We start from the raw sequence: 27,783 nt of genomic DNA on the forward strand, positions 1-27,783 counted from the left end.
ACCCTTTCCCACCAGAGGTTAGGACGCGCTGGGAAACACCCCCTAGGGTGGATAAGGCGCTCACACGTTTATCAAAGCAAGTGGCGTTGCCGTCTCCTGATACGGCCGCCCTCAAGGATCCAGCGGATAGGAGGCTGGAAACTACCCTGAAAAGTATATACACTCATACTGGTGTTATACTGCGACCGGCAATAGCCTCAGCCTGGATGTGCAGTGCTGGGGTAGTGTGGTTGGATTCCCTGACTGAAAATATTGATACCCTGGATAGGGACAGTATTTTATTGACTCTAGAGCAATTAAAGGATGCGTTTCTTTATATGCGAGATGCTCAGAGGGATATTTGTACTCTAGCATCAAGAGTAAGTGCGATGTCCATATCTGCCAGAAGAAGTTTATGGACGCGACAGTGGTCAGGTGATGCGGATTCCAAAAGGCATATGGAAGTATTGCCATATAAAGGAGAGGAATTATTTGGGGTCGGTCTATCGGATCTGGTGGCCACGGCAACTGCCGGCAAATCCACTTTTTTACCTCAGACCCCCTCCCAACAGAAAAAGACACCGTCTTTTCAGCTGCAGTCCTTTCGCTCCTATAAAAACAAGCGAGCAAAAGGACAGTCTTATCTGCCGCGAGGCAGAGGAAAGGGTAAGAGAGGGCAGCAAGCAGCCCCTGCCCAGGACCAGAAGCCCGCCCCGGGTTCTACAAAGCCATCAGCATGACGCTGGGGCTTTACAAGCGGACTCAGGAGCGGTGGGGGGTCGACTAAAGATTTTCAGCAATCAGTGGGCTCGCTCACAGGTGGACCCGTGGATCCTGCAGATAGTATCTCAGGGTTACATGTTGTAGTTCGAAAGGTCTCCCCCTCGCCGGTTCCTAAAGTCTGCTTTACCAACGTCTCCCTCAGAAAGGACGACGGTATTGGAAGCCATTCACAAGCTGTATTCTCAGCAGGTGATAGTCAAGGTACCCCTCCCACAACAGGGAAAGGGGTATTATTCCACACTATTTGTGGTACCGAAGCCGGAAGGTTCGGTAAGACCTATTCTAAATCTGAAATCCTTGAACCTGTACATACAGAAATTCAAGTTCAAGATGGAGTCACTCAGAGCAGTGATAGCGAATCTGGAAGAAGGGGACTTCATGGTGTCCCTGGACATAAAAGATGCTTATCTGCATGTCCCAATTTACCCCTCACACCAAGGGTATCTCAGGTTCGTGATACAAGACTGTCATTATCAGTTTCAAACGCTGCCGTTTGGTTTGTCCACGGCCCCTCGGGGCTTTACCAAGGTAATGACCGAAATGATGGTTCTTCTACGAAGAAAAGGCGTATTAATTATCCCTTACTTGGACGATCTCCTGATAAGGGCAAAGTCCAGAGAACAAGGTTGTCTCTCCTGTGGTGGTTGCAGAGTGCCCATCTGTTAGAGGGCCGCAGGTTCGGCATACAGGACTGGGTCCTGGTGACTACGGATGCCAGCCTACGGGGCTGGGGAGCAGTCACCAGGGAAGAAACTTCCAGGGTGTATGGTCAGACCTGGAGACGTCTCTTCACATAAATATACTGGAGCTAAGAGCGATATACAATGCTCTAAGCTTGGCAAAACCGCTGCTTCAGGGTCAGCCGGTGTTGATCCAGTCGGACAACATCACGGCAGTCGCCCACGTAAACAGACAAGGCGGCACGAGAAGCAGAAGAGCAATGACAGAAGCTGCAAGGATTCTTCGCTGGGCGGAAAATCATGTCATAGCACTGTCAGCAGTGTTCATCCCGGGAGTGGACAACTGGGAAGCAGACTTCCTCAGCAGACACGACCTTCACCCGGGAGAGTGGGGACTTCATCCGGAAGTTTTCCACATGATTGTGAACCGTTGGGAAAAACCAAAGGTGGATATGATGGCGTCTCGCCTCAACAAAAAACTGGACAGATATTGCGCCAGGTCAAGAGACCCTCAGGCAATAGCTGTGGACGCTCTGGTAACACCATGGGTGTACCAGTCAGTGTATGTGTTTCCTCCTCTGCCTCTCATACCAAAGGTACTGAGAATTATTCGGAAAAGGGGAGTAAGAACAATACTAGTGGCTCCGGATTGGCCAAGAAGAACTTGGTATCCGGAACTTCAAGAGATGCTCACGGAGGATCCGTGGCCTCTACCTCTAAGAAGGGATCTGCTTCAGCAGGGACCTTGTATGTTCCAAGACTTACCGCGACTGCGTTTGACGGCATGGCGGTTGAACGCCGGATTCTAAAAGAAAAGGGCATTCCAGAGGAAGTTATTCCTACCTTGATTAAGGCTAGGAAGGAAGTGACCGCACAACATTATCACCGCATTTGGAGAAAATATGTTGCGTGGTGTGAAGCCAAGAAGGCCCCAACGGAAGAATTTCAATTGGGTCGATTCTTACATTTCCTGCAGGCAGGATTGTCTATGGGCCTCAAATTGGGGTCTATTAAAGTTCAAATTTCGGCCTTATCAATCTTCTTCCAGAAGGAATTGGCTTCAGTGCCTGAAGTACAAACTTTTGTCAAGGGTGTACTACATATACAGCCCCCGATTGTGCCCCCAGTGGCACCGTGGGATCTAAACGTAGTTTTGGATTTTCTCAAATCTCATTGGTTTGAGCCTCTCAAATCTGTAGATTTGAAGTATCTTACATGGAAAGTAACCATGCTACTGGCCCTGGCTTCAGCCAGGAGAGTTTCAGAGTTGGCGGCTTTATCGTACAAAAGCCCATATCTGATTTTCCATTCGGACAGGGCAGAACTGCGGACACGTCCTCATTTTCTCCCTAAGGTGGTTTCGGCTTTTCACTTGAACCAGCCTATTGTGGTGCCTGCGGCTACTAGCGACTTGGAGGACTCCAAGTTACTGGACGTTGTCAGAGCATTAAAAATATATATTTCAAGGACAGCTGGAGTCAGAAAATCTGACTCGTTGTTTATATTGTATGCACCCAACAAGATGGGTGCTCCTGCGTCTAAGCAGACAATTGCGCGTTGGATCTGTAGCACAATCCAACTTGCACATTCTGTGGCAGGCCTGCCACAGCCTAAATCTGTAAAGGCCCACTCCACAAGGAAGGTGGGCTCATCTTGGGCGGCTGCCCGAGGGGTCTCGGCATTACAACTTTGCCGAGCAGCTACGTGGTCAGGGGAGAACACGTTTGTAAAATTTTACAAATTTGATACTCTGGCTAAGGAGGACCTGGAGTTCTCTCATTCGGTGCTGCAGAGTCATCCGCACTCTCCCGCCCGTTTGGGAGCTTTGGTATAATCCCCATGGTCCTGACGGAGTCCCCAGCATCCACTAGGACGTTAGAGAAAATAAGAATTTACTTACCGATAATTCTATTTCTCATAGTCCGTAGTGGATGCTGGGCGCCCATCCCAAGTGCGGATTGTCTGCAATACTTGTACATAGTTATTGTTACAAAAATCGGGTTATTATTATTGTTGTGAGCCATCTTTTCAGAGGCTACTTCGTTTGTTATCATACTGTTAACTGGGTTCAGATCACAAGTTGTACAGTGTGATTGGTGTGGCTGGTATGAGTCTTACCCGGGATTCAAGATCCTTCCTTATTGTGTACGCTCGTCCGGGCACAGTACCTAACTGAGGCTTGGAGGAGGGTCATAGGGGGAGGAGCCAGTACACACCATGTGATCCTAAAAGCTTTCTTTAGATGTGCCCTGTCTCCTGCGGAGCCGCTATTCCCATGGTCCTGACGGAGTCCCCAGCATCCACTACGGACTATGAGAAATAGAATTATCGGTAAGTAAATTCTTATTTTTTCCCCCTATCTTTCTCCCATCTTCCATTGTTCTTCCCCATATCTCCTGCTGTTTTCCTCCCATCTAGCACCTGATCTTCCTTCCATCCCCCTTCTGCCTCCCATCTTCCCCTGTTCTCCCACCCGTCTCCCTCCCTTCTTCCTGCCATCTTACCTTCTCTCTCCTATCTCCTACTGTTCTTTCCCCTGTATCCCTCCAGTCTTCCTCCCATCTAGCCCCTATTCTTCTCCCTGTCTCTCCCGTCTTCATCCCATCTAGACCCTGTTCTTCCTCCTGTCTTCCTCCCATCTTCCACTGTTCTTCCCCCTTTTTCCTTCTCTTTTAATAAAATAACTATTGTAATATAATAAGTAAAGCGCTGAGATTTTTCTGTTTCAAACACACATACATACACACACACAAATATATACAGCGCTGTTCACACCCCCATACCAGTGGCCACACCCCCACCATGCTGGTCACACCCCTTGCGGTGGCACACAATAGACCCTTCATAGATTTCAGCTCCAGGCCCATGAGGACCTTAATCTGGCACTGGGTGTCCCAGAGAACCCGGCCCCCGCCTGCCAGTAGGACCAACACCTGGGCATGGAAGAGGAGGCTGCACTGAGAAGATGACAGCCGGGGCCGTGGATGGCAAAGCAAGCTGACATCTGCGTGAAGCGGCGCACAGCCGGGGGGGGTTTACCCTCTCACCTTGTGTTAGTAAGTGGTGTCTGTTTAGTGTGTTTGTGTAAGTAAGTGGTGTTTGTGTGTCAGTAGTTGGTGTCTGCATTCTTGTCAGTAAGTGGTATCTATGTAGGGTGTGTGTGTGTGTTTGCGTCAGTAAGTGGTGTCTGTGTGCATTTATGTCAGTAAGTAGTGTTTTGTGTGTGTCAGTAAGTGGTGTCTGTGTAGTATGTGCATTTGTGTCAGTAAGTAGTGTGTGTCAGTAAGCGTTTGTGTCGGTAAGTGGTGTGTGTGTGTGTGTCAGTAAGTTGTATCTTTGTCAGCAAGGGGTGTCTATGTACATGCCAGTAAGGGGTGTACTGTATATCTGTAAGTACTTTGTGTGTCAGTAAAGGGTATATGTCAGTAAGTATCTGTGTCAGTAAGGTATGTCTGGGTATGTATATGCCAATAACTGGTGTCTGTCAGGGGTATTTGTCAGTAAGGTGCATCTGTGTCAGTAAGAGGTATCTGCCAGTAACTAGTGTCTATGTCAGTTAGGGGGTGTCTGTCAGTAAGTATGTATGTGCCAACAAGTGATGTCTGTGTCAGTAAGTAGTGGTAGTGTATCTGTGTCAGTGTGTTTGTGTCAGCGGAATTTGTGTCAGTGAGTGTGCTCTTTATTTATTTTGTACATTTTTTTTTTAGGGGACGGTCTATTTTTGACAGCTGTGGAACTTCTAAGCAGCCACTGCCACACTTTTTCCTGAGAGGGGGGGGGGGGGGGTGTAGGGGTAGGGGGGCAGCAGGCAGAGGTTTTGCCTAGGGTGCCGTGAAGCCTTGCAGCGGCACTGCATGGAGGTGTTACCTTACAAGGGTGAGGAATTGTTTGGGGACGGTCTCTCGGACCTAGTTTCCATAGCTACGGCTGGGAAGTCAAACTTTTTGCCATATATTCCCTTACAGCCTAAGAAAGCACCGTATTACCAAATGCAGTCCTTTCGATCACAGAGAAGCAAGAAGGTCAGAGGTGCGTCCTTTCTTGCCAGAGGCAGGGGTAGAGGAAAGAAGCTGCACCATACAGCTAGTTCCCAGGAACAGAAGTCCTCCCCGGCTTCCACTAAATCCACCGCATGACGCTGGGGCTCCACAGGAGCCAGGAGCGGTGGGGGCGCGTCTCCGAAATTTCAGCCAACAGTGGGTTCGCTCACAGGTGGATCGCTGGGCTGTACAGATTGTGTCTCAGGGATACAAGCTGGAATTTGAAGTGATGCCCCCTCACCGTTACCTCAAATCGGCCCTGCCAGCTTCCCCCATAGAAAGGGAAGTAGTGTTAGCGGCAATTCACAAGTTATATCTCCAGCAGGTGGTGGTAAAGGTTCCCCTCCTTCAACAAGGAAGAGGATACTATTCCACAATGTTTGTGGTACCGAAACCGGACGGTTCGGTCAGACCCATATTGAATTTAAAACCCCTGAACATTTATCTGAAAAGATTCAAGTTCAAAATGGAATCGCTCAGAGCGGTCATTGCAAGCCTGGAAGAGGGGGATTTTATGGTGTCTCTGGACATCAAGGATGCTTACTTGCATGTCCCCATTTATCCACCTCATCAGGAGTACCTCAGATTTGTGGTACAGGACTGTCATTACCAATTCCAGACGTTGCCGTTTGGGCTCTCCACGGCACCGAGAATATTTACCAAGGTAATGGCAGAAATGATGGTGCTCCTTCGAAAGCAAGGAGTCACAATTATCCCATACTTGGACGATCTCCTCATAAAGGCGAGGTCCAGAGAACAGTTGCTGATCAGCGTAGCACACTCTCAGGAAGTGTTGCAACAGCACAACTGGATTCTGAATATTCCAAAGTCGCAGCTGATTCCTACGACGCGTCTGCCTTTTCTGGGCATGATTCTGGACACGGACCAGAAGAAGGTGTTTCTCCCGGCGGAGAAAGCTCAAGAGCTCATGACTCTAGTCAGAGATCTCTTGAAACCGAAACAGGTGTCGGTGCATCGCTGCACGCGAGTCCTGGGAAGATGGTGGCATCATACGAAGCCATTCCCTTTGGCAGGTTCCATGCGAGGATCTTTCAGTGGGATCTGTTGGACAAGTGGTCCGGATCGCATCTTCAGATGCATCGGCTGATCACCCTGTCCCCCAGGGCCAGGATGTCTCTTCTGTGGTGGCTGCAGAGTGCTCACCTTCTCGAGGCCCGCAGGTTCGGCATACAGGACTGGGTCCTGGTGACCACGGATGCGAGCCTCCGAGGATGGGGGGCAGTCACTCAGGGAAGAAACTTCCAAGGGTTGTGGACAAGTCAGGAGGCTTGTCTGTACATAAATATCCTGGAACTAAGGGTCATATACAACGCCCTGAGTCAAGCGGAGCCTCTGCTTCGCGACCAACCGGTGCTGATTCAGTCAGACAACATCACCGCAGTGGCTCATGTAAACCGCCAGGGCGGCACAAGAAGCAGAGTGGCGATGGCAGAAGCCACCAGGATTCTTCGTTGGGCGGAGAATCATGTGCAAGCACTGTCAGCAGTGTTCATTCCGGGAGTGGACAACTGGGAAGCAGACTTCCTCAGCAGGCACGACCTCCACCCGGGAGAGTGGGGACTTCATCACGAAGTCTTCACTCAGATTACAAATCGATGGGAACTGCCACAGGTGGACATGATGGCGTCCCGTCTCAACAAAAAGCTACAAAGGTATTGCGCCAGGTCAAGAGACCCTCTGGTGATAGCTGTGGACGCACTAGTGACACCGTGGGTGTACCAGTCGGTTTATGTGTTCCCTCCTCTTCCTCTCATACCCAAGGTACTGAGGATAGTAAGAAAGAGAGGAGTAAGAACTATACTCATCGTTCCGGATTGGCCAAGAAGGACTTGGTACCCGGAACTGCAAGAAATGCTCACAGAGGACCCATGGCCTTTGCCTCTCAGACAGGACCTGTTGCAACAGGGGCCCTGTCTGTTCCAACACTTACCGCGGCTGCGTTTGACGGCATGGCGGTTGAACGCAGGATCCTAGCGGAAAAAGGCATTCCGGATGAAGTTATTCCTACGCTGATAAAGGCTAGGACGGACGTGACAGCGAAACACTATCACCGTATATGGCGAAAATATGTTGGCTGGTGTGAGGCCAGGAAGGCCCCTACAGAGGAATTCCAGCTGGGCCGGTTCCTGCACTTCCTACAGTCTGGAGTGACTATGGGCCTGAAGTTGGGGTCCATAAAGGTCCAGATTTCGGCCCTATCCATTTTCTTTCAAAAGGAACTGGCTTCTCTTCCTGAAGTTCAGACGTTTGTTAAGGGAGTGCTACATATTCAACCCCCTTTTGTGCCACCAGTGGCACCTTGGGATCTCAACGTGGTGTTGGGTTTCCTGAAATACCACTGGTTTGAGCCACTTAAGACCGTGGAGCTAAAGTATGTCACGTGGAAGGTGGTCATGCTATTGGCCTTAGCTTCGGCTAGGCGTGTGTCAGAATTGGCGGCTTTGTCATGTAAAAGCCCCTATCTGGTTTTCCATATGGACAGGGCAGAATTACGGACTCGTACGCAATTTCTGCCGAAGGTGGTGTCATCTTTTCATTTGAACCAACCTATTGTGGTGCCTGCGGCTACTCGTGACTTGGAGGATTCCAAGTTGCTTGATGTGGTCAGGGCTTTGAAGATCTATGTAGCCAGGACGGCTGGAGTCAGGAAGACTGACTTGCTGTTTATCCTGTATGCATCCAACAAGCTGGGTGCTCCTGCTTCAAAGCAAACTATTGCTCGCTGTATCTGTAGCACGATTCAGCAGGCTCATTCTGCGGCTGGATTGCCGCATCCAAAATCAGTGAAAGCCCATTCCACAAGGAAAGTGGGCTCTTCTTGGGCGGCTGCCCGAGGGGTCTCGGCATTACAGCTTTGCCGAGCAGCTACTTGGTCGGGTTCAAACACATTTGCTAAGTTCTACAAGTTTGATACCCTGGCTGAGGAGGACCTTGTGTTTGCCCATTCGGTGCTGCAGAGTCATCCGCACTCTCCCGCCCGTTTGGGAGCTTTGGTATAATCCCCATGGTCCTTACGGAGTCCCCAGCTTCCACTAGGACGTTAGAGAAAATAAGATTTTACTCACCGGTAAATCTATTTCTTGTAGTCCGTAGTGGATGCTGGGTGCCCGTCCCAAGTGCGGACTTTCTGCAATACGTGTATATAGTTATTGCTTAATAAAGGGTTACGTTATGTTGGCATCCATTGTTGATGCTCTGTTGTTGTTCATACTGTTGACTGGGTAAGTTTATCACAAGTTATACGGTGTGATTGGTGTGGCTGGTATGAGCCTTACCCTGGATTCCAAAATCCTTTCCTTGTAATGTCAGCTCTTCCGGGCACAGTTTCCTTAACTGAGGTCTGGAGGAGGGGCATAGAGGGAGGAGCCAGTGCACACCAGTAGTACTAAATCTTTCTTAGAGTGCCCAGTCTCCTGCGGAGCCCGTCTATTCCCCATGGTCCTTATGGAGTCCCCAGCATCCACTACGGACTACGAGAAATAGATTTACCGGTGAGTAAAATCTTATTTTTTTTACTTCTATCCCTAATTCATATACCTTTATTATAAAGTTTTCTTGACTGTTGATTAAATATACAGGGTGATTCAAAAGTCGCAGTACACCTTTTGTTTCAAAAACTGTGCAGGAAATGTGAAAACTGAATACTCCAGTAAGGTATGGGTTAGGTGGGCTATCTAACTATATACCATTGATAGCCGTAGTGACCAAGGTGTAATTAGCATTACATCTGAGCTGGTGTAATGTGCCCAATTCAATAGCTCTATTGAAACCTGCTAAACTAGGACCCTCCCCCTCCATATAATTATGTTTCATCCCAGAAACATTAGTACAAAATGTTACATATAGTAGTATAATGTGCTACATTATATGCATCATGTTACATCCATAAGGAACACCCTGATTTGATTGACAAAATACAGTATATGTGATTCTTGTACAAAATGTCATCTTACTACATGTATACATTTGCAGTCCAACTGTGTTTATGTTACATTGTTCCAGGGTGGTGTAATTGGAATTGACATTGAGTGGAAATGTGACTTGGATCTCCCACAAGAAGCTTGTATACCACAATACTCTTTTAGATTGCAAGACAAGAAAAACAACTTCAGGTGGGTTTTATATATAAATAGCCATATTCAGTCAGCAGTTTTCTGTCATGACTTTCTTGTTGTGCCAGCTGTCATCCAAGTAACACATATAGATAAACATGAGCTGAATCCTGATATTATTACATGAGTTTTCTACTATTTATAACTTGTATAATGAAATGGAAGGACAGATGTTATTACTCTTCCTTTGTAGAACGGCTACTTATTATTGGGATCAAGGGAGACGTGAACGCAGAGACCTCCTAAAACTCTATGGGATCCGCTTTGAGATATCTGTGACAGGACAGGTTTGGCTTTGTAAAGTAAACATCACGCTGCAATGATTGTGTACTGTATGTCCTGTTTTCATTTCATTACATTCTGGCTTCTATATCCAGGTACGAAGATTTGGCCTTGTCCCAACAGCTGTAAGTCTTGGAACTGGCTGCGCCTTCTTGGGTACAGTAAGTAATAAACTACGATCACACACATTAAGAGTTATTTACAAAAAAGGTGTCTCCAGTATATATTCCTAGTTATGCCAATGCTTCTGCTTATCCTCCTGTTGCATACTTATAGAGGTGCACACTAACATTCAGAAATTTGGAGCTGCCCATTATATGATTACTGGTTGGTAATGGGCATAGTAGAAAAAGTTAAATGTAACTTAAAAATCCTGGCTTAGACCCTTCACTGACCATACGGGGACTTACACTGCCTCTATCTGACCATAAGGGGATTTACACTGCCTCTATCTGACCATAAGGGGATTTACACTGCCTCTATCTGACCATAAGGGGACTTATACTGCCTCTATCTGACCATAAGGGGATTTTCACTGCCTCTATCTGACCATAAGGGGATTTACACTGCCTCTATCTGACCATAAGGGGATTTACACTGCCTCTATCTGACCATAAGGGGACTTACACTGCCTCTATCTGACCATAAGGGGATTTACACTGCCTCTATCAGAGCCATAAGGGGATTTACACTGCCTCTATCTGACCATAAGGAGATTTACACTGCCTCTATCTGACCATAAGGGGATTTACACTGCCTCTATCTGACCATAAGGGGACTTACACTGCCTCTATCTGACCATAAGGGGATTTACACTGCCTCTATCTGACCATAAGGGGATTTACAGTGCCTCTATCAGAGCCATAACTAGTGTGCAACTAGAGCATAATGCTGAGGAGCGGCTCTGTCGCTGACTTTGGGGATCCTGTATACAGCTTGTGGTGTGCCTGGAAAAGCATTATGCTAACTGGAGAGGCTCCTGTCAAGTACTGTGTTGTGCTAGGGGCAGGGACAATGTTGGAGAAGCCTGCTTTGGTACTTCCCTTTATTACATGTGTCACATTTTGTTTTTTGTTTTTTCATATTTGTGCATTGTGTTAAGCTGCATCAGATGTGCTTAAATGATACATAAAGCTGTCCCATTAAAATGTATATAAATCCTCCTAGAATAAATATAATGTAAATTAAGAGTGACAGCACTCCAATACAGGCCACTATTACTAAAATCCAATTATATTACTAAAATACAATTATCCAGTGCTACTGAAACCCTTTCAGGTATAGAGACCACTACAGTGGACAGCTGTTTTTTAAGACATTACCCCCTATAGAAACTCTTTTTTGACATCACTAGTGCATGGTGTCCTCTTTGTCACAACTGAGGGCCTGAGCTGACGGGAGGCAGCCTCAGTTGTAGGGGCTGAGATGTAACGGAACCTGGGAGGTTGTATCAGACCCCTAGACATGCAAGTAACATGTAGAATAACTGCCCGAAGGCGTGACCACGACAACCAGGATAAAAGTCAATGATGTTTATTATGACAAACTCCGTAACACAGCAGCAGTAAAGGAAACATAAAAGTCAACAGAGGATAAATACAATTCCTGGGTACTACAGGGTGGCAAGGGCCACAGGCACTGGTAGAGTGAGACAGTTCTAATAATCTTCTAGTTGGAAAGTCCTTACCAGGCCTGACTGTAGCAATGGAGAGAACCCAGGATCGTACCAGCTGGTGTTCCAGGAAAGGCTGGGTTGCTGAAGATAAAACGGCTGCTGTGGATACTGGCTGGAACCAGACTGTTGTTGGTACGGAGTGGATACTGGCTGGAACCAGTTAAATAATAAACGAACTTGAGAACGATGAAATAATAATGAAGTTTGGAGTTTGAGAGCGGTGAAATAATAATACCGGTGGAGAGTGGTAAACTGCAGAAAGGACACCGGCCCTTTAAGAGAAGCTGTACACTGCTGGAAGCTGGGCTGGAAGCAGGTGATTGATGAAGTTTGGAGTTTGAGAGCGGTGAAATAATAATACCGGTGGAGAGTGGTAAACTGCAGAAAGGACACCGGCCCTTTAAGAGAAGCTGTACACTGCTGGAAGCTGGGCTGGAAGCAGGTGATTGATGTAACTGGAAACAGGTGAGTCCAGAATGGATCGGAGAGTCAGGCTACACCGCAGATGGAATGCTGGTGCGGGTCTCTATAGCAGAAGTCTGGAGACAGGAGCTGGAACCTGGAAGACAACCACAGGAGAGAGACAAACTGGAACTAGGTTAGACAACCAAAGCACTGACGCCTTCCTTGCTCAGGCACAGCTTACTTATACCTGCAGCAAGGAAGGGGTTGGCTAGGCAATTATGCAAATCAACAATACAGACAGCAGATTGGTGGAAATGATCAGATGACAAAATCCAAGATGGCTGCGCCCATGCAGACACTTGGAGGGAAGTTTGGTTTGTAATCCATGTGAGAATTGAAACAGTAATGGCGACGCCGGCCACAGGAGACGCCAGACTGACAAGCGCACATTTAACCACGCGGGCACAGCGGAGGCCGCGGCTGATGAAATCACCACTCTGACATTCTGCATGTGGAAACTCAGGAACAGCGGGATCCGGTCCTGGAACGCTGAGCCAGCCTTAGGAGGCATCTGAAGGGTAAGTAATGGCGTCCAGATACCCGGATCGTGACAGCACCCCCCCCCCTTTAGGAGTGGCCCCAGGACACTTCTTAGGCTTTAAAGGAAACTTTGCGTGGAAATTTCGGACCAAGGCAGGAGCATGGACGTCTGAGGCATTGGTCCAAGAGCGTTCTTCAGGACCATAGCCCTTCCAGTCAATGAGGTATTGTAACTGACCGTAACGGAAACGTGAGTCCAAAATCTTGGCCACCTCGTACTCGACTCCCCGTTGAGTCTGAACTTTGGGAGCTGGAGGAAGTGCGGAATGAAACCGATTCAGGATCAGCGGTTTCAACAAAGAAACATGAAATGTCCTGGGTATTTTCAAGAAGGATGGTAACTGTAACCTGTAGGCAACAGGATTGATGACTTGTTCAATCTTGAAGGGTCCGATGTAGCGAGGTGCAAATTTCATGCTGGGAACTCTCAACCTCAAATTCTTTGTGGACAGCCACACACGATCACCCACCTTGAGAGCAGGAACCGCTCTACGCTTCCTATCGGCAAACTTCTTATACCTGAATGAGGCTTTAAGCAGGGCTGCGCGGACGTTCCTCCAGTTATTTGAAAACTGACGCAAGGTGACATCCACTGCTGGAACAGAAGTTGCGGGAAGCGGTTGGAATTCTGGGACTTTAGGGTGGAATCCATAATTAATGAAGAATGGTGTAGAAGAAGATGAGGAATGGTATTGATTGTTGTGGCTGAACTCGGCCCAAGGAAGGAGTTGAACCCAGTCATCTTGAGAGGAAGACACATATATACGGAGGAAGGCCTCCAAGTCCTGATTCACCCTCTCGGTTTGACCATTGGTCTGAGGATGGTAAGCCGTGGAAAACTTTAACTTGACTTGGAGGGCTTGACACAAACTTCGCCAAAATTTGGCTACAAATTGTACTCCACGATCCGAGATGATCTCTTCAGGAAGACCGTGAAGTCGGAAGATCTCTTGTATAAACACTTGAGCCAACTTGGAAGCTGACGGAAGACCGGTGAGAGGGATGAAATGTGCCATCTTGGTGAACCGGTCAACTACCACCCAGATGGTATTAAACTTGTTGCAGATAGGTAGATCGGAAACAAAGTCCATCGACAAATGGGTCCAAGGTCGACGGGGAACAGATAATGGAACCAGTTGCCCCGCAGGCGACTGGCGGGAGACTTTGTGTTGGGCACACTTTGGGCAGGAGGCAATAAATTCCATAACGTCCTTCTTCAGAGTTGGCCACCAGTAGGACCTAGAAATAAATTCAAGGGTTTTCTGAATGCCTGTATGTCCAGCAAAACGGGAAGCATGGGCCCAATGCATGAGCTTCTTCCTCAGAACTGGCTTAACAAAACTTTTCCCTGGTGGAGGCGTAGAGTCCATCCCTACCGTGGAGAATGCCAACGGATTAATAATAGGATGCTTGTCTGCAGACTCGGACTCATTTTCTTGCTCCCATGAGCGGGAAAGGGCATCGGCCTTACGATTCTGAGAACCCGGACAGAACTGGAGTTTAAAGTCAAACCTAGAGAAGAAAAGTGCCCATCTGGCCTGACGAGGATTCAGACATTGTGCGCCTTTGAGATATAAAAGATTTTTGTGGTCGGTAAGTATGGTGATTGAGTGGGAAGCTCCCTCCAACAGGTATCTCCACTCCTCCAGAGCGAGCTTGATGGCTAGCAACTCCTGATCGCCAATGGCATAGTTGCGCTCAGCTGGGGAGAACTTCCGGGAGAAGAAACGGCAAGGATGTAGATGTCCATCTTTGGCCCTCTGGGATAACACTGCTCCTACTCCAACGGAGGAGGCATCTACCTCTAAGATAAAAGGAGAGTCGGTGTCGGGCTGTTTCAGAACTGGTGCAGAGATGAACCGTTGCTTCAGAAGGTGAAAGGCCTGTGTAGCTTCCTCGGACCACTTGGACGGATTAGCACCTTTCTTGGTTAATGCAGTGATAGGCGCCACAATGGTGGAAAAGTCTCGTATAAATTTTCTATAATAATTGGCGAACCCTAAGAACCTCTGGACCCCTTTGAGGCTTAAGGGTATAGGCCAATTCTGGATTGCTTGGAGTTTCTCAGGATCCATCTCTAGTCCGGAACCGGACACAATGTAACCTAGAAACGGAATGGTTTTAACTTCAAACACACACTTCTCCAATTTACAATAGAGGTGATTGACACGGAGACGGGAAAGAACCTCTTTTACCCAGAAACGATGATCTTCGAGATTATTAGCAAAGATGAGGATGTCGTCTAGATAAACCACGACATGGCGGTACAAGATGTCCCTGAAAATCTCATTCACGAAGTGCTGGAAGACTGCTGGAGCGTTGCTCAATCCGAAGGGCATGACGAGGTACTCATAATGTCCGTCACGGGTGTTAAAGGCGGTCTTCCACTCGTCACCCTCACGGATTCGGATGAGATTGTAGGCACCCCTCAAGTCCAGCTTTGTGAAAATAGTTGCACCACTAACTCTATCAAAGAGCTCGGTAATCAGGGGTAAAGGGTATCGGTTCTTGACGGTAATGTCGTTCAGACCTCTGTAGTCGATGCACGGACGCAGACCACCGTCTTTCTTCTTAACGAAGAAGAAGCCTGCGCCGGCTGGAGAAGAAGATGGTCGGATGAAACCCTTCGCCAGGTTCTCTTTGATGTACTCTTCCATGGAGTGTGTCTCAGGCAGAGACAACGGATAAGTTCGGCCTCGCGGTGGAACCTTCCCTGGAATGAGGTCGATTGGGCAGTCCCATTCTCTATGAGGAGGAAGGATATCAGCAGAGGCTTTGCTGAACACGTCCGTGAAGTCTCGATATGGAGGAGGCGGAACATCAGATGACCTGGGGAAGGAAGAACAAACAGGAAGAACTTTGGCTAAACAAGTCTCAGCACAGGAGGGACCCCATGCCAGTATTTGCGTAGTCGTCCAGTCAATTGATGGGTTGTGGAGACGGAGCCATGGAAGGCCTAAAACCACTGGATGTGTGGCTCTTGGAATCACTAAAAAAGAAATATACTCAGAATGAAGAACTCCCACTCTCAGACGAACTGGAAGAGTCCTTAAGGAAATGACTGCGTCAAAAATCTTGCTGCCATCCACGGCAGTCAAAGAGATGGACGAGGACAGTCTCTCGGTGGGTAGGGACCACCGTTTAACATAAGCTTCGGTTATGAAATTCCCAGCTGCTCCGGAATCAAGGAGAGCAATGACGTTCCTGTAACGTTGAGCAATTTGGAGCGACACTGGGAGGTTACAGTCATGAGGAGATGGAGAGGAGATCATTACTCCTAGCCGGCCCTCTCCTTGGCGAGCTAGGATCTGGAGTTTCCCGGACGTTTGGGACAGGCATTGATAGTGTGCGACGGAGCTGCACAGTAGAGACAGAGAGACTCAGAGAGACGTCTTCGGCGCTCAGCGGGAGATAGACGGGAACGACTAATTTGCATAGGCTCATCCTTGGATGGAGATGGTTGACGAGGAGGAGGAGCAGAAGATTTAGGAGTAGATGATCTTCCTCGCTCGGTTGCTCTCTCTCTGAAACGTAGATCAACCTTCGTGCAAAGAGAAATTAGCTCATCCAACTTAGAGGGCAAGTCTCTGGTAGCTAACTCATCCTTGATGCGTTCTGATAAGCCATGCCAGAATGCAGCATACAGGGCCTCGTCGTTCCATGCCAGTTCGGATGCCAGGCTTTTAAACTGTATAAGATACTGTCCCACAGTACGTGTTCCCTGGCGTAAACGGAGAATCTCAGATGAAGCAGATGTTATCCGGCCTGGCTCGTCGAAGATGCGCCTGAATGTAGCTACAAAGTCAGTATAGGAGGATAGCAGGGGATCAGACTTCTCCCATAAAGGTGATGCCCAGTCAAGGGCTGAGCCACTGAGAAGGGAGATGATATAGGCAATTTTGGTACGGTCACTGAAGAAATTGCCAGGTAGAAGCTCAAAGTGGATTTCACATTGATTGAGAAATCCCCTGCAGAACCTTGGAGATCCATCAAATTTTGCTGGCGTTGGAAGATGAAGATGTGGACTGGAAATGGGTAAGGTGGGTGGGGTTACAGCTGGTGTCACTGTAGTGGACGCACCGGACGTGCTAGGTCCACGGAGGGTCGTTTGAATCCCATCCAGCCGTGTAGAGAGATCCTGGAGACAGCGGATGATGTGGCCCTGTGCAGCCTCCTGATGTTCAAGTCGGGCTGCCAGTTCTTGCATCGGCCTGGCCGCTTGATCCTGGTCTCCGGCTGGATTCATTAGGTCAGTGCTTACTGTCACAACTGAGGGCCTGAGCTGACGGGAGGCAGCCTCAGTTGTAGGGGCTGAGATGTAACGGAACCTGGGAGGTTGTATCAGACCCCTAGACATGCAAGTAACATGTAGAATAACTGCCCGAAGGCGTGACCACGACAACCAGGATAAAAGTCAATGATGTTTATTATGACAAACTCCGTAACACAGCAGCAGTAAAGGAAACATAAAAGTCAACAGAGGATAAATACAATTCCTGGGTACTACAGGGTGGCAAGGGCCACAGGCACTGGTAGAGTGAGACAGTTCTAATAATCTTCTAGTTGGAAAGTCCTTACCAGGCCTGACTGTAGCAATGGAGAGAACCCAGGATCGTACCAGCTGGTGTTCCAGGAAAGGCTGGGTTGCTGAAGATAAAACGGCTGCTGTGGATACTGGCTGGAACCAGACTGTTGTTGGTACGGAGTGGATACTGGCTGGAACCAGTTAAATAATAAACGAACTTGAGAACGATGAAATAATAATGAAGTTTGGAGTTTGAGAGCGGTGAAATAATAATACCGGTGGAGAGTGGTAAACTGCAGAAAGGACACCGGCCCTTTAAGAGAAGCTGTACACTGCTGGAAGCTGGGCTGGAAGCAGGTGATTGATGAAGTTTGGAGTTTGAGAGCGGTGAAATAATAATACCGGTGGAGAGTGGTAAACTGCAGAAAGGACACCGGCCCTTTAAGAGAAGCTGTACACTGCTGGAAGCTGGGCTGGAAGCAGGTGATTGATGTAACTGGAAACAGGTGAGTCCAGAATGGATCGGAGAGTCAGGCTACACCGCAGATGGAATGCTGGTGCGGGTCTCTATAGCAGAAGTCTGGAGACAGGAGCTGGAACCTGGAAGACAACCACAGGAGAGAGACAAACTGGAACTAGGTTAGACAACCAAAGCACTGACGCCTTCCTTGCTCAGGCACAGCTTACTTATACCTGCAGCAAGGAAGGGGTTGGCTAGGCAATTATGCAAATCAACAATACAGACAGCAGATTGGTGGAAATGATCAGATGACAAAATCCAAGATGGCTGCGCCCATGCAGACACTTGGAGGGAAGTTTGGTTTGTAATCCATGTGAGAATTGAAACAGTAATGGCGACGCCGGCCACAGGAGACAGGAGACGCCAGACTGACAAGCGCACATTTAACCACGCGGGCACAGCGGAGGCCGCGGCTGATGAAATCACCACTCTGACATTCTGCATGTGGAAACTCAGGAACAGCGGGATCCGGTCCTGGAACGCTGAGCCAGCCTTAGGAGGCATCTGAAGGGTAAGTAATGGCGTCCAGATACCCGGATCGTGACACTCTTCTTTGGATCTCTACCAAACTTAGAAGGTTGCCACCTAGTGGCAGCTTTTAATTCCTACAGAAACAAAAAGGTCAAATAAAAGGGCTGGGATACGCTCACAAGCACCAAGCACCGTCTGGGATTTCTGTAAAATATGTTTACTTAGAGATAGCAGAGCAGGTAAAGACAATAAATTCAAGGGCATAATGAGGTATATGTTTTGATCAAATACTCAAATTACTTTTTTATAATAGCCATATATGCCAGTTTCGGCAGCTGATAGCCTTATATGTATCATTACGGGCGGGATGCATATTTTGCGGTCAAACCTCCAAAAATGGGCGCTTATCTTATCCAGAATGCGATACATTCTAGAGCTTAGACACTTTTTGTGTTTTTATAAGTCTTAGAGACTAATAAATAAAAAATCTTGCATTAGGTTATCACAATGCATGCATTAAAGGGTTAAAATACCACAATAAGGGGGTCATTCAGATCTCATCGTAGATGTGCTAAATTTAGCATATCTACGATCATTTTCTAAGACATGCGAGGGGACGCCCAGCAGAGGGCTAGTCCACCTCGCATGTCAGGCCCTCCCCTCCCCCCCCCCTCCCCATTCAGGCAGATGATCACAGCCCAGAGATGCTTTTAGCATCTCACTGGTCTCCCGGGGGAGGGGGGGGGGCACACGCAGTGAGCCCGCTACCCGAGCGCACTCCAAAAAAATAATTCAGACTGCAATTAGTGCCGCTGCAGCAATCCAGTCTGAATTAGCCTCCAAGTCATACGAACTGAGTAATTGACACAGGGGTGGTCATTCCGAGTTGTTCGCTCGCTGCCGATTTTCACAGTGCAGTGATTAAGTAAAAAAACGGCAAACGTGTGCATGCGCATGGTACGCAGCGCACATGCGCCAAGTACTTTCACACAAAACTTAGATTTACAAAAGGTCGAGCAACATTTTTTCATCGCTCGAGTGATCGTAGTGTGATTGACAGGAAGTGGGTGTTTCTGGGCGGAAACTGGCCGTTTTCAGGGAGTGTGCTAAAAAACACAGGCGTGCCAGGTAAAAACGCAGGAGTGGCTGGAGAAACGGGGGAGTGTCTGGTCGAACGCAGGGCGTGTTTGTGACGTCAAACCAGGAACTAAACGGACTGAGGTGATTGCAGTCTAGGAGTAGGTCTGGAGCTACTCAGAAACTGCAGCAAATTATTTAGAAGCAGTTCTGCACATTTTTCGTTCGCTATTTTGCTAAGATAAACTCCCAGAAGGTGGCGGCCTAGCGTTTGCAATGCTCGGAATGAGGGCCAGTGCTCTGCAGAGGAATTCTTCAGTTGTTTTAAATGTGCTTCATATTATTGCTATAATGCAAAACACCTGAAAGAGAGAATCTGAATTTACTTTGTGTCAGTGTACCATATTGTGGCAGGATGTATAGCAGATTGCATGCGATACATCCCACCACTTATCACATGCGTAGAGGCGGCTAGTAATGTTCTATATATAAATAATGCTGAATAAAAAAGCAAAGGACAGCTCTTCCGATAAGAGCATTCCCTGGCATTGTGAGGACTTCCAGGTTTATGATCCTAGAGTCCTACTAAACATGCTCGGCCGTCGGCATTCAGATACCTATGGGCGAAAGGAGATATTGCCATCTATAGATGTCATTGCATTTTTCCCTTTGCACTGTCCGCCCTGTAACATTAACCAAAGTAATGAATTTTAAATAACCTAATAAAGTAGTAATGTAATAGATAGATAGATTGATTTAAATAGCGGCATTCGGGAGACTGTCATGAAGAGCCACCCGAAACAAGGGAGTTTCCCGAACTTTCCAGGAGTTTAGGTAAGCATACTGTAGCTTCAAATCCAGGGCCAGATTAAGCTTTGGGGGTGCCCCAGGCACTTAAGACAAGGGGGCCCCAGTGGAAGGGGTGGGGGTGTATATTAGATCGTGCATACCTCCCACTTGACCCATTCCAGGAGGGACAACATGCTCTCTATCTGTACTTCCCTCATAATATAGAATATTGAGCTATTTCATTGATAAGAAAGGTGTCTCAACACAGATTGCAATTATAATTTAAGAAAGAAGTCCAGGTTATCCCTCCTGGTATGGGTCGTGTTGGGATGTATGGATTGGGTATATTACATTTAACCCAATGGTGTATATGGTGTATATTAGATTTAAACTAATAGTTTAATAATGCATTGCCACATAATTGAAAGACAACTATTTGATAACATTTTTCTGTAGTGGAACAAAGACAACTCAAACAACCTTAATATACTGTATACATAGAAAAATAAAATCTATCATTTATCTCATCACATGCAAGAATAGCAGCAGCCTCTGTACTTCTTATACATATTGTGGCTGTCTGGTTCTGCTGCTGCATAAGAGGGAAAGCTAGCAATGTCAGTGTGCTCTAGCTGTGGGGACCCTGATAAAGGGGGGCCTGGTGTACAGTATGCCCTGTGCCCCCACCTTGATCTGGCTATGTTCAAATCACCTCCAAATCAAGTAAGATTGTTCCCTGGAGATGACAGGAATCCCTTTACAATGATATAAAATAATATGGCAGCCTTTGTGGCCTTGTTCTAAAAATGTTTGCTACACTGTAATAACTTAAACATTTACTCTAATAGTCATTTTATGTATTGTCAACAGAAAAAGTCAATGTTTTCTATTTATGGTTACACAAACAGTCAGTGATTGAGGATATCATAATACTATCAATGTTGCTGTTTTGTTGCAGGCAACACTTTTGTGTGATCTGATTCTCCTGTATTTGGACAGTAAAGCCAAATTCTACTGGGACTGTAAATATGAAGAGGTAGGTGTCCGGAAAAGTGCAATCGAGCATAGCTGTGGGGTCTGGATTTGATTACTGTTTCAAGGAAACACATTGCTTGGAGTATAATGATCTGATTAAGGGCGGTATCCTATTAGCAGCGGTACTTTACCGCTGCCAGGAGCTGGTTGGCAACTTTTAGCCTTGCGGGGTAAGAACAATCAAGTGGCCTTGGTTTTCTACCAGCCCTCCCTGCAAATCTCCCTGCAGTCTAATTGAGTCCTACCTGCATACATCTGATTGCCCACTCTATAGCTGTCTCTCGGGATGGTATCACAACACTAACAGCGGCATCCCAACACTCAAATTCCTGACAGCAAAATTACTGCTTTCATTTGTGTGGTCTTCTATTGCTGTTCCTATGCGGCTCTACTTGAAAGACAACGGCTTTCTCTCCTGCAGTGGCACACAGCCAAACTCTTGACATTCCCGATCGTGCCTGTGGGTGTAATTAGAACTGTGTGGCCCCCATAGCAAAATTTTGAAGGGGCCCCTCAACTTAGGTCTCACCAGAGCAAACATAAATAATATATATATATATATTTAATATGAAGTAAAGGCAGCACAAGCGTTAGCTCATACAACGTTCCCGGTGCCCCTCTGCAGGCAATCCCAGCATGGAGCCCAAATACAGTAGCAATCAGTGGTGGCACATGGTAATAAGTAAATTCACAACAGCAGATGAATGCAATGTTTCGATGCTTTAGTGCATCGTCATCAGGCACAACACAATTACAATTTTTTTTTATCTCACCGTATACCCCACTGCCTACACGTGATGCCGGCGGCATCCACATATGATGTCATCACAACCTGCTTGTGATTGCACCAACCACTTTATTAAAAACATAATATACAAATTAAAAATGACAAAAGGTAAGCTAACAGATGAAAAACCTTTGAGAATTTGTTACTAACATATGATACATTATTAACAATCCCAGGAGAATAGATACATTGTTATTAAACACTAGAAGTCTGACTAATATTTCCAAAGAGGGCAGTAATACCAGTCCTGTATAATTAAATAAATGCATGAACCCCCAATAGTTTGTTTAATCATCTTGGTGACAAGGTATCTAAACGAAAAATCCATCTGTACTCACGTTTCAATAATTGCAATGCCCTATCCCCCCCCCCCCCCTTCTGATTTGAGGGGACATGATCAATGATCATGTAGCGTAGCGTGGCCAGACTCTGACCCACCTCAGAAAAGTCACGGGCAACACTAGCCAGACTTCTAGTGTTTAATAACAATCTATTCTCCTGGAATTGTTAATAATGTATGTCATATGTGGACGCCGTACTTCCGTAACTGAACGCAGTTGGACTCACGTGTGGGCAGTAATGTATAAGGGTAGCTGATTTTTTTGTAATTGCAGCGTACTTACCCTTCCCCAATACCCCATAGCCCTCCCTGCAGCCTAACCCTCCCCAACCCTCTGCAGCCTAACCCTAACCCTCCCCAGTGTTGCTGAAACCTACCCCGCTCTCCGCATCATAAACCTAACTCTCCTTCCCCCACGGCCTAACCCTCCTTGGGGGTGCCTAATCCTAATGCCCCCTACTTGCAGCGTAACCCTAACCCTCCCTTCCCTGCAGCCTAACACTAACCCTCCCGGGGGTGCCTAAACCGAGCCCCCGCCCTCTGGTTTGTGGCCTAAACCTAAATATCCCTGGCATACTTACATTCGGGATACCGGCAGTCAGGATTTTGTCATCAGCATGTAGTCTGGAGTCGGAGCACCGACGTCAGCAATTTGGAACCGTGAAATAATTCTGGTGCCAGGATTCTGACCGCCGGCATCCCGACCGCATCCCTGCAGCACATATATATTAGCTGCATACACACTGAGACCCCCATTTGGTTGGGGACCCTCTCTGGACAGGATATCAGCCGTTATGTGACATTATGCATGGCAGCACAGGAATAACATCATATAGATAGCGAGCATGACAATACAGGTGTGACGTCATGCATGGCAGCACAGGAGGAGTGGCGCATGATTGACGGGCAGAGACATTTGCGGGGTGTTGACTCTGCGTTGGGCGGGTGTGTCATCGGAAATTAGGGTGGGTTCTTGGCTGCTGCATGACGTCACACGAAAAATGTGACAAGAAAAATGGCTGCCCTGCGTCTGCCTTCACAGTCTGGCTGCAGAGGCAGGGGGGATTTCACAAATCAGCAATGCAATCGCAGTTACATTGCGATTACATTGATGCCGGGTATTTACATGCTGAGCGACCTTTCCCTGTGTTGGGCGGCCCCCAGCATGCGATAGCAGCCAGTTACAGTTCTGCTATTTTAGCAAAACTGCAACTGAAGGTGAATGAAAGCCTATGGGCCTAATTCAGAGTTGATCGCAGCAGCATATTTGTTAGCAGTTGGGCAAAACCATGTGCACTGCGGGGGGGGGGGGCAGATATAACATGTGCAGAGAGAGTTGGATTTAGGTGGGTTATATTGTTTCTGTGCAGGGTAAATACTGGCTGCTTTATTATTACACTGCAATTTGGATTTCAGTTTGAACACACCCCACCCAAATCTAACTCTCTCTGCACATGTTACATCTGCCCCCCCTGCTGTGCACATGGGGGTAATTCCAAGTTGATCGCAGCAGGGATTTTGTTAGCAGTTGGGCAAAACCATGTGCACTGCAGGGGAGGCAGATATAACATGTGCAGAGAGAGTCAGATTTGGGTGGGTTATTTTATTTATGTGCAGGGTAAATACTGGCTGCTTTATTTTTACACTGCAAATTAGATTGCAGATTGAACACACCACACCCAAATCTAACTCTCTCTGCACATGTTATATCTGCCTCCCCTGCAGTGCACATGGTTTTGCCCAACTGCTAACAAAGGCCCTCATTCCGAGTTGATCGGTCGCAAGGTGAATTTAGCAGAGTTACACACGCTAAGCCTACGCCTACTGGGAGTGTATCTTAGCATCCTAAAATTGCGACCGATGTATTCGCATTATTGCGATCACAAACTACTTAGCAGTTTTAGAGTAGCTCCACACTTACTCTGCCTGTGCGATCAGTTCAGTGCTTGTCGTTCCTGGATTGACGTCAGAAACACACCCAGCGTTCGCTCAGACACTCCCCCGTTTCTCCGGCCACTCCTGCGTTTTTTCCGGAAACGGTAGCGTTTTCATCCACACGCCCCTAAAACGCCGTGTTTCCACCCAGTAACACCCATTTCCTGTCAATCACACTACGATCGCTGGAGCGAAGAAAATGCCGTGAGTAAAAATCCTATCTTCATAGCAAAGTTACTTGGCGCAGTCGCAGTGCGACTATTGCGCATGCGCACTAAGCGAAATTTCACTGCGATGCGATGAAAAATAACGAGCGATCAACTCGGAATGAGGGCCAAAATTCCTGCTGCGATCAACTTGGAATTACCCCCACGGTTTTGCCCAACTGCTAACAAATTTGCTGCTGCGATCAACTATGAATTATTATTATTACATTTTATTTATAAGGCTTTACAAGTGTTTCGCAGCGCCGTACAAAGGACAGTACAGGGAGAGAAAACTTAGCATTACAGTAAATAAATAAATAAATAACAGAAATAGAGTACAGGTAACAAGGAGCACCACACATTCTCAAGACATAATACCTCTAAGATGTAAGTAGTGAGGGAGTGATCATCGTACTACAAGGGGCTGGTGGCCACAGATGGAGATGAGCTTTTACCAGCAAGAGAAAAAGCGGGTAAAGATGGTCACTGAGTAGGGTAGAACTGCGAGTGAAATGTGTCGAGAAGAGGGCTTAGATAACAAGAGGAAAGAGGGCCCTGCTCTGAAGAGCTAACAATCTAGTGGGAAGGGTCGACAGACAGATGACATGAGGTGCAAGCAAGCGGGAGGTAGCCTGATGGCAGTATGTAAACAAAGAGCAGAGAAGATGGGAGGGAAGGGGGTCCAGGGGGCAGGTAAAGGGGGTTAATATGAGGGAGTGGACTTCCTTGTCTGAAGTTGGTCAGAAGGAGGACCAGGTGGGATAGATGGAGGGGAGGTATGAAGGGGGCAGGGGGGCAGCAGAGGGGTGACGGGGGAGATGTGTCTGATTGCCTCCTTGTTCATCTTCAAAATTGAGGATGTCGGTGGCAGTGAGGGAGGATGGGAGGGGAGGAGGAGGGGGGCGAAGGAGAGTGTCGAAAGTTTCAAAGAGATGGCGTGGACAGGAGGACTGAGAAGAAATGAGTAATTGGATAAAGGATTGCTTGGCGAAGGAAAGAGCAGCGCTATAGGAGAAGAGAATAAACTTGAAATGGAGGAAGGCCGGCAGGGAGTGAGATTGCCTCCAGGAGTGTTCAGCGGAGCGTGAGCATTTTTGTAAAAAATGTGTTAGTTTAGTGGGCCAGGGTTGGGGTTTGGAGCGGCAGAGGGGGACAGAGGAGAGGGGGGCCACAGAGTCGAGAGCAGCTGTTAGGGAAGAGTTATAGAAGGAGGCTGTAAAAGTCCATTATTTTAAATACCAGTGTTATTATATACTACGGACGCAAGTTGCATCTTATTACCATATACAATAATAGTGCGCTAAATGTCGCAGCACTATGACCCTTAAGAGAAAGCAAGTAGTCGCACACATGGTTTGCTGAGGTCCAACGCTCAAATATATATAAATGTATTTGATATTAAACAGATATGCATACAGAATAACATAAATACAATATATATATATATATATCACTAAGTAAAACACGTATAAGCATATGAAAGAGGTACAGAGTTACAATTACATAACAAGCAGTTACAGCCAGTATAAATCACCTTTAGCTCAGAGGACAGACATCACCAGTTAGAATCAGCAACACTTAACTCCCTGGGCAAGGGGGATGTACTTATATACTGTGTATTGGAGAAGATATACATCTGGGGCTGGGTCTTCTTGGTCCAGGAGAGGGAGGTTTCTCATTCATTGTGTGTTATTGGTTAGTTCATTTGTGAGCAATGTCCAGTTTTAAGATGCAGGTACAGGTGTTTGTCACTGGAAATGCTGCTGCAGGAAGTCCTTTGTCTCATAGAATGTGACTTTATAATCCTACATTTGATCATAACTAATTGTCGCACTGTGCGACAATTTACCCATAGCTATCAAATTAATCCACACATTCTCCTGACCATGTTGACACTAAGCATGATATAATTAACTTGTTTCATCCCAATAATACATATATGTCTGGTTTTACACTCTTTAATACATATACAAATACAATACAATCCTTGTGTTGGACATGTTTTGTGTATGTGTAATTTATGTGTTGTATGAATATGTGTTTGTGTGCATCTTTATGGCATTTCTCAGTGATTGTGCCTTTTACCGTATACACACCCACCACCATTATCTTTTCGTATATCTATATCGGAAGTGCTTCCCACATATAACAATCTCTTGTACAGTCATAGTATTAATTAGCTCTTTTTCTGCTCTGTGTGAATAGGCCATTGTCTGATTGTTCTAGATTACCTCCCAATTTCCTGGTTTCCTGAAATTAGTGAGATTTAAACATACCAGGGACTTATCTATGGTACTGATGGATCTTAAGACTAGGGGGTCTAGTTATATTATATTCCTTGTCCACCGGTCCCCCTCCTCCCTCCGTGTAATTCAAGTACCTCAGCTAATTTTAATGGATATGGCAATAATCCTGCATCATTTTGTCTTTGAGGTACCTGTGAGCACACCCAATATTCAGTTTAATTTAAAAGCTTACCTACTACTGAATGATAATCATTCAAAGGACGTCTATCAACTTCAACATTATTGCTTAACTGACATCTCTGGATGCACTCATCTTCAATTATAGGGTCGCAGTAACTATAAAATACAGTATTCCTCAGTCAATAGCCTATCACATTGCCTCCGAACTCCGTAACTACTAGACCTTTGATTTACTCTGGCTTTAAACAAAATTATAGGCTGATCCTGGGATCCTATAAAGACATCACTCCTTTCTCCAGAACCAGTTCCAGTCCCACACTCGACTCCTCAGGAACCCTCACAAAAATAGAATGTCTTGGAAAAAATGTTTGGCAACCGAAAATGAAAGATAGAACAAAACAAATCTTGCCTGTAGCAAATCCATTTTACAACGACTGGTCTTTTTTGTAATCCATTAGTACGCTCAGGTAGTGTTCAACAGTGCCGCCTCTCAGTCTTCACGGAACAGATTCTCGAGTGATATTTCTGCGATCTCACTCCCTTTACGAGTTTCTTCCGGACTAGCGACTTTCTTGTAATGGGAAGCATAGACCCAAGTCTCTCTCTCAGCTACTTTCACTGAAGTCGTGCTGGTCAACAAAACTTGGTACGGTCCTTCCCACCTGTCTATTAGGCAACCTGAGCATAAGAATAATCACATAGTCTCTTGGTTCACAATCAAGACAGTTAGTAGTTGGCATATCAGGAATCAACAGTTTCAAGGTCTTTTACTAAGTTCTCAAATGCTGGCTTATCTTGATAAGGTACTGTACTGTCACCTCATTGGTGTATTTCAAATCATGGTGCTGATTGATCATGACATGAGGTTGTCTTCTAAAAACAAAACAAAACAAATTTCAGAGGGTGATAAGTTAAGTGGGGATCTGGGAGTGGTTACGATGCTACATAACACTAGTGGCAGTGTCTTTGACTACAATAGTCCATTTTCAGCTATCACTTTGCACCTAATCCTAGGAATACCATATCTACAACCAAATTCTTGCATGATTTTCTTTACAGTTAAAACAGTATTGCCAGTGGCATCTGGAAATGTTT

General features: G+C 46.7%; 1 protein-coding gene across 1 annotated transcript in view; it reads left to right on the top strand.

Annotated features, from left to right (window-relative positions):
* The window catches only part of P2RX6 (purinergic receptor P2X 6), a 125,901-nt gene that overhangs the window by 71,352 nt on the left and 26,766 nt on the right, over positions 1–27,783 (top strand). Inside the window, exons 8-11 of the mRNA XM_063964288.1 lie at positions 9,506–9,615; positions 9,809–9,902; positions 9,993–10,058; positions 20,918–20,995. Coding sequence (XP_063820358.1) covers positions 9,506–9,615; positions 9,809–9,902; positions 9,993–10,058; positions 20,918–20,995 — 348 coding nt within the window. The remainder of the gene's footprint in view (positions 1–9,505; positions 9,616–9,808; positions 9,903–9,992; positions 10,059–20,917; positions 20,996–27,783) is intronic.

The sequence above is a fragment of the Pseudophryne corroboree genome, chromosome 1 (assembly GCF_028390025.1).
Source record: "Pseudophryne corroboree isolate aPseCor3 chromosome 1, aPseCor3.hap2, whole genome shotgun sequence".
Taxonomy (NCBI): Eukaryota; Metazoa; Chordata; class Amphibia; order Anura; family Myobatrachidae; genus Pseudophryne; species Pseudophryne corroboree.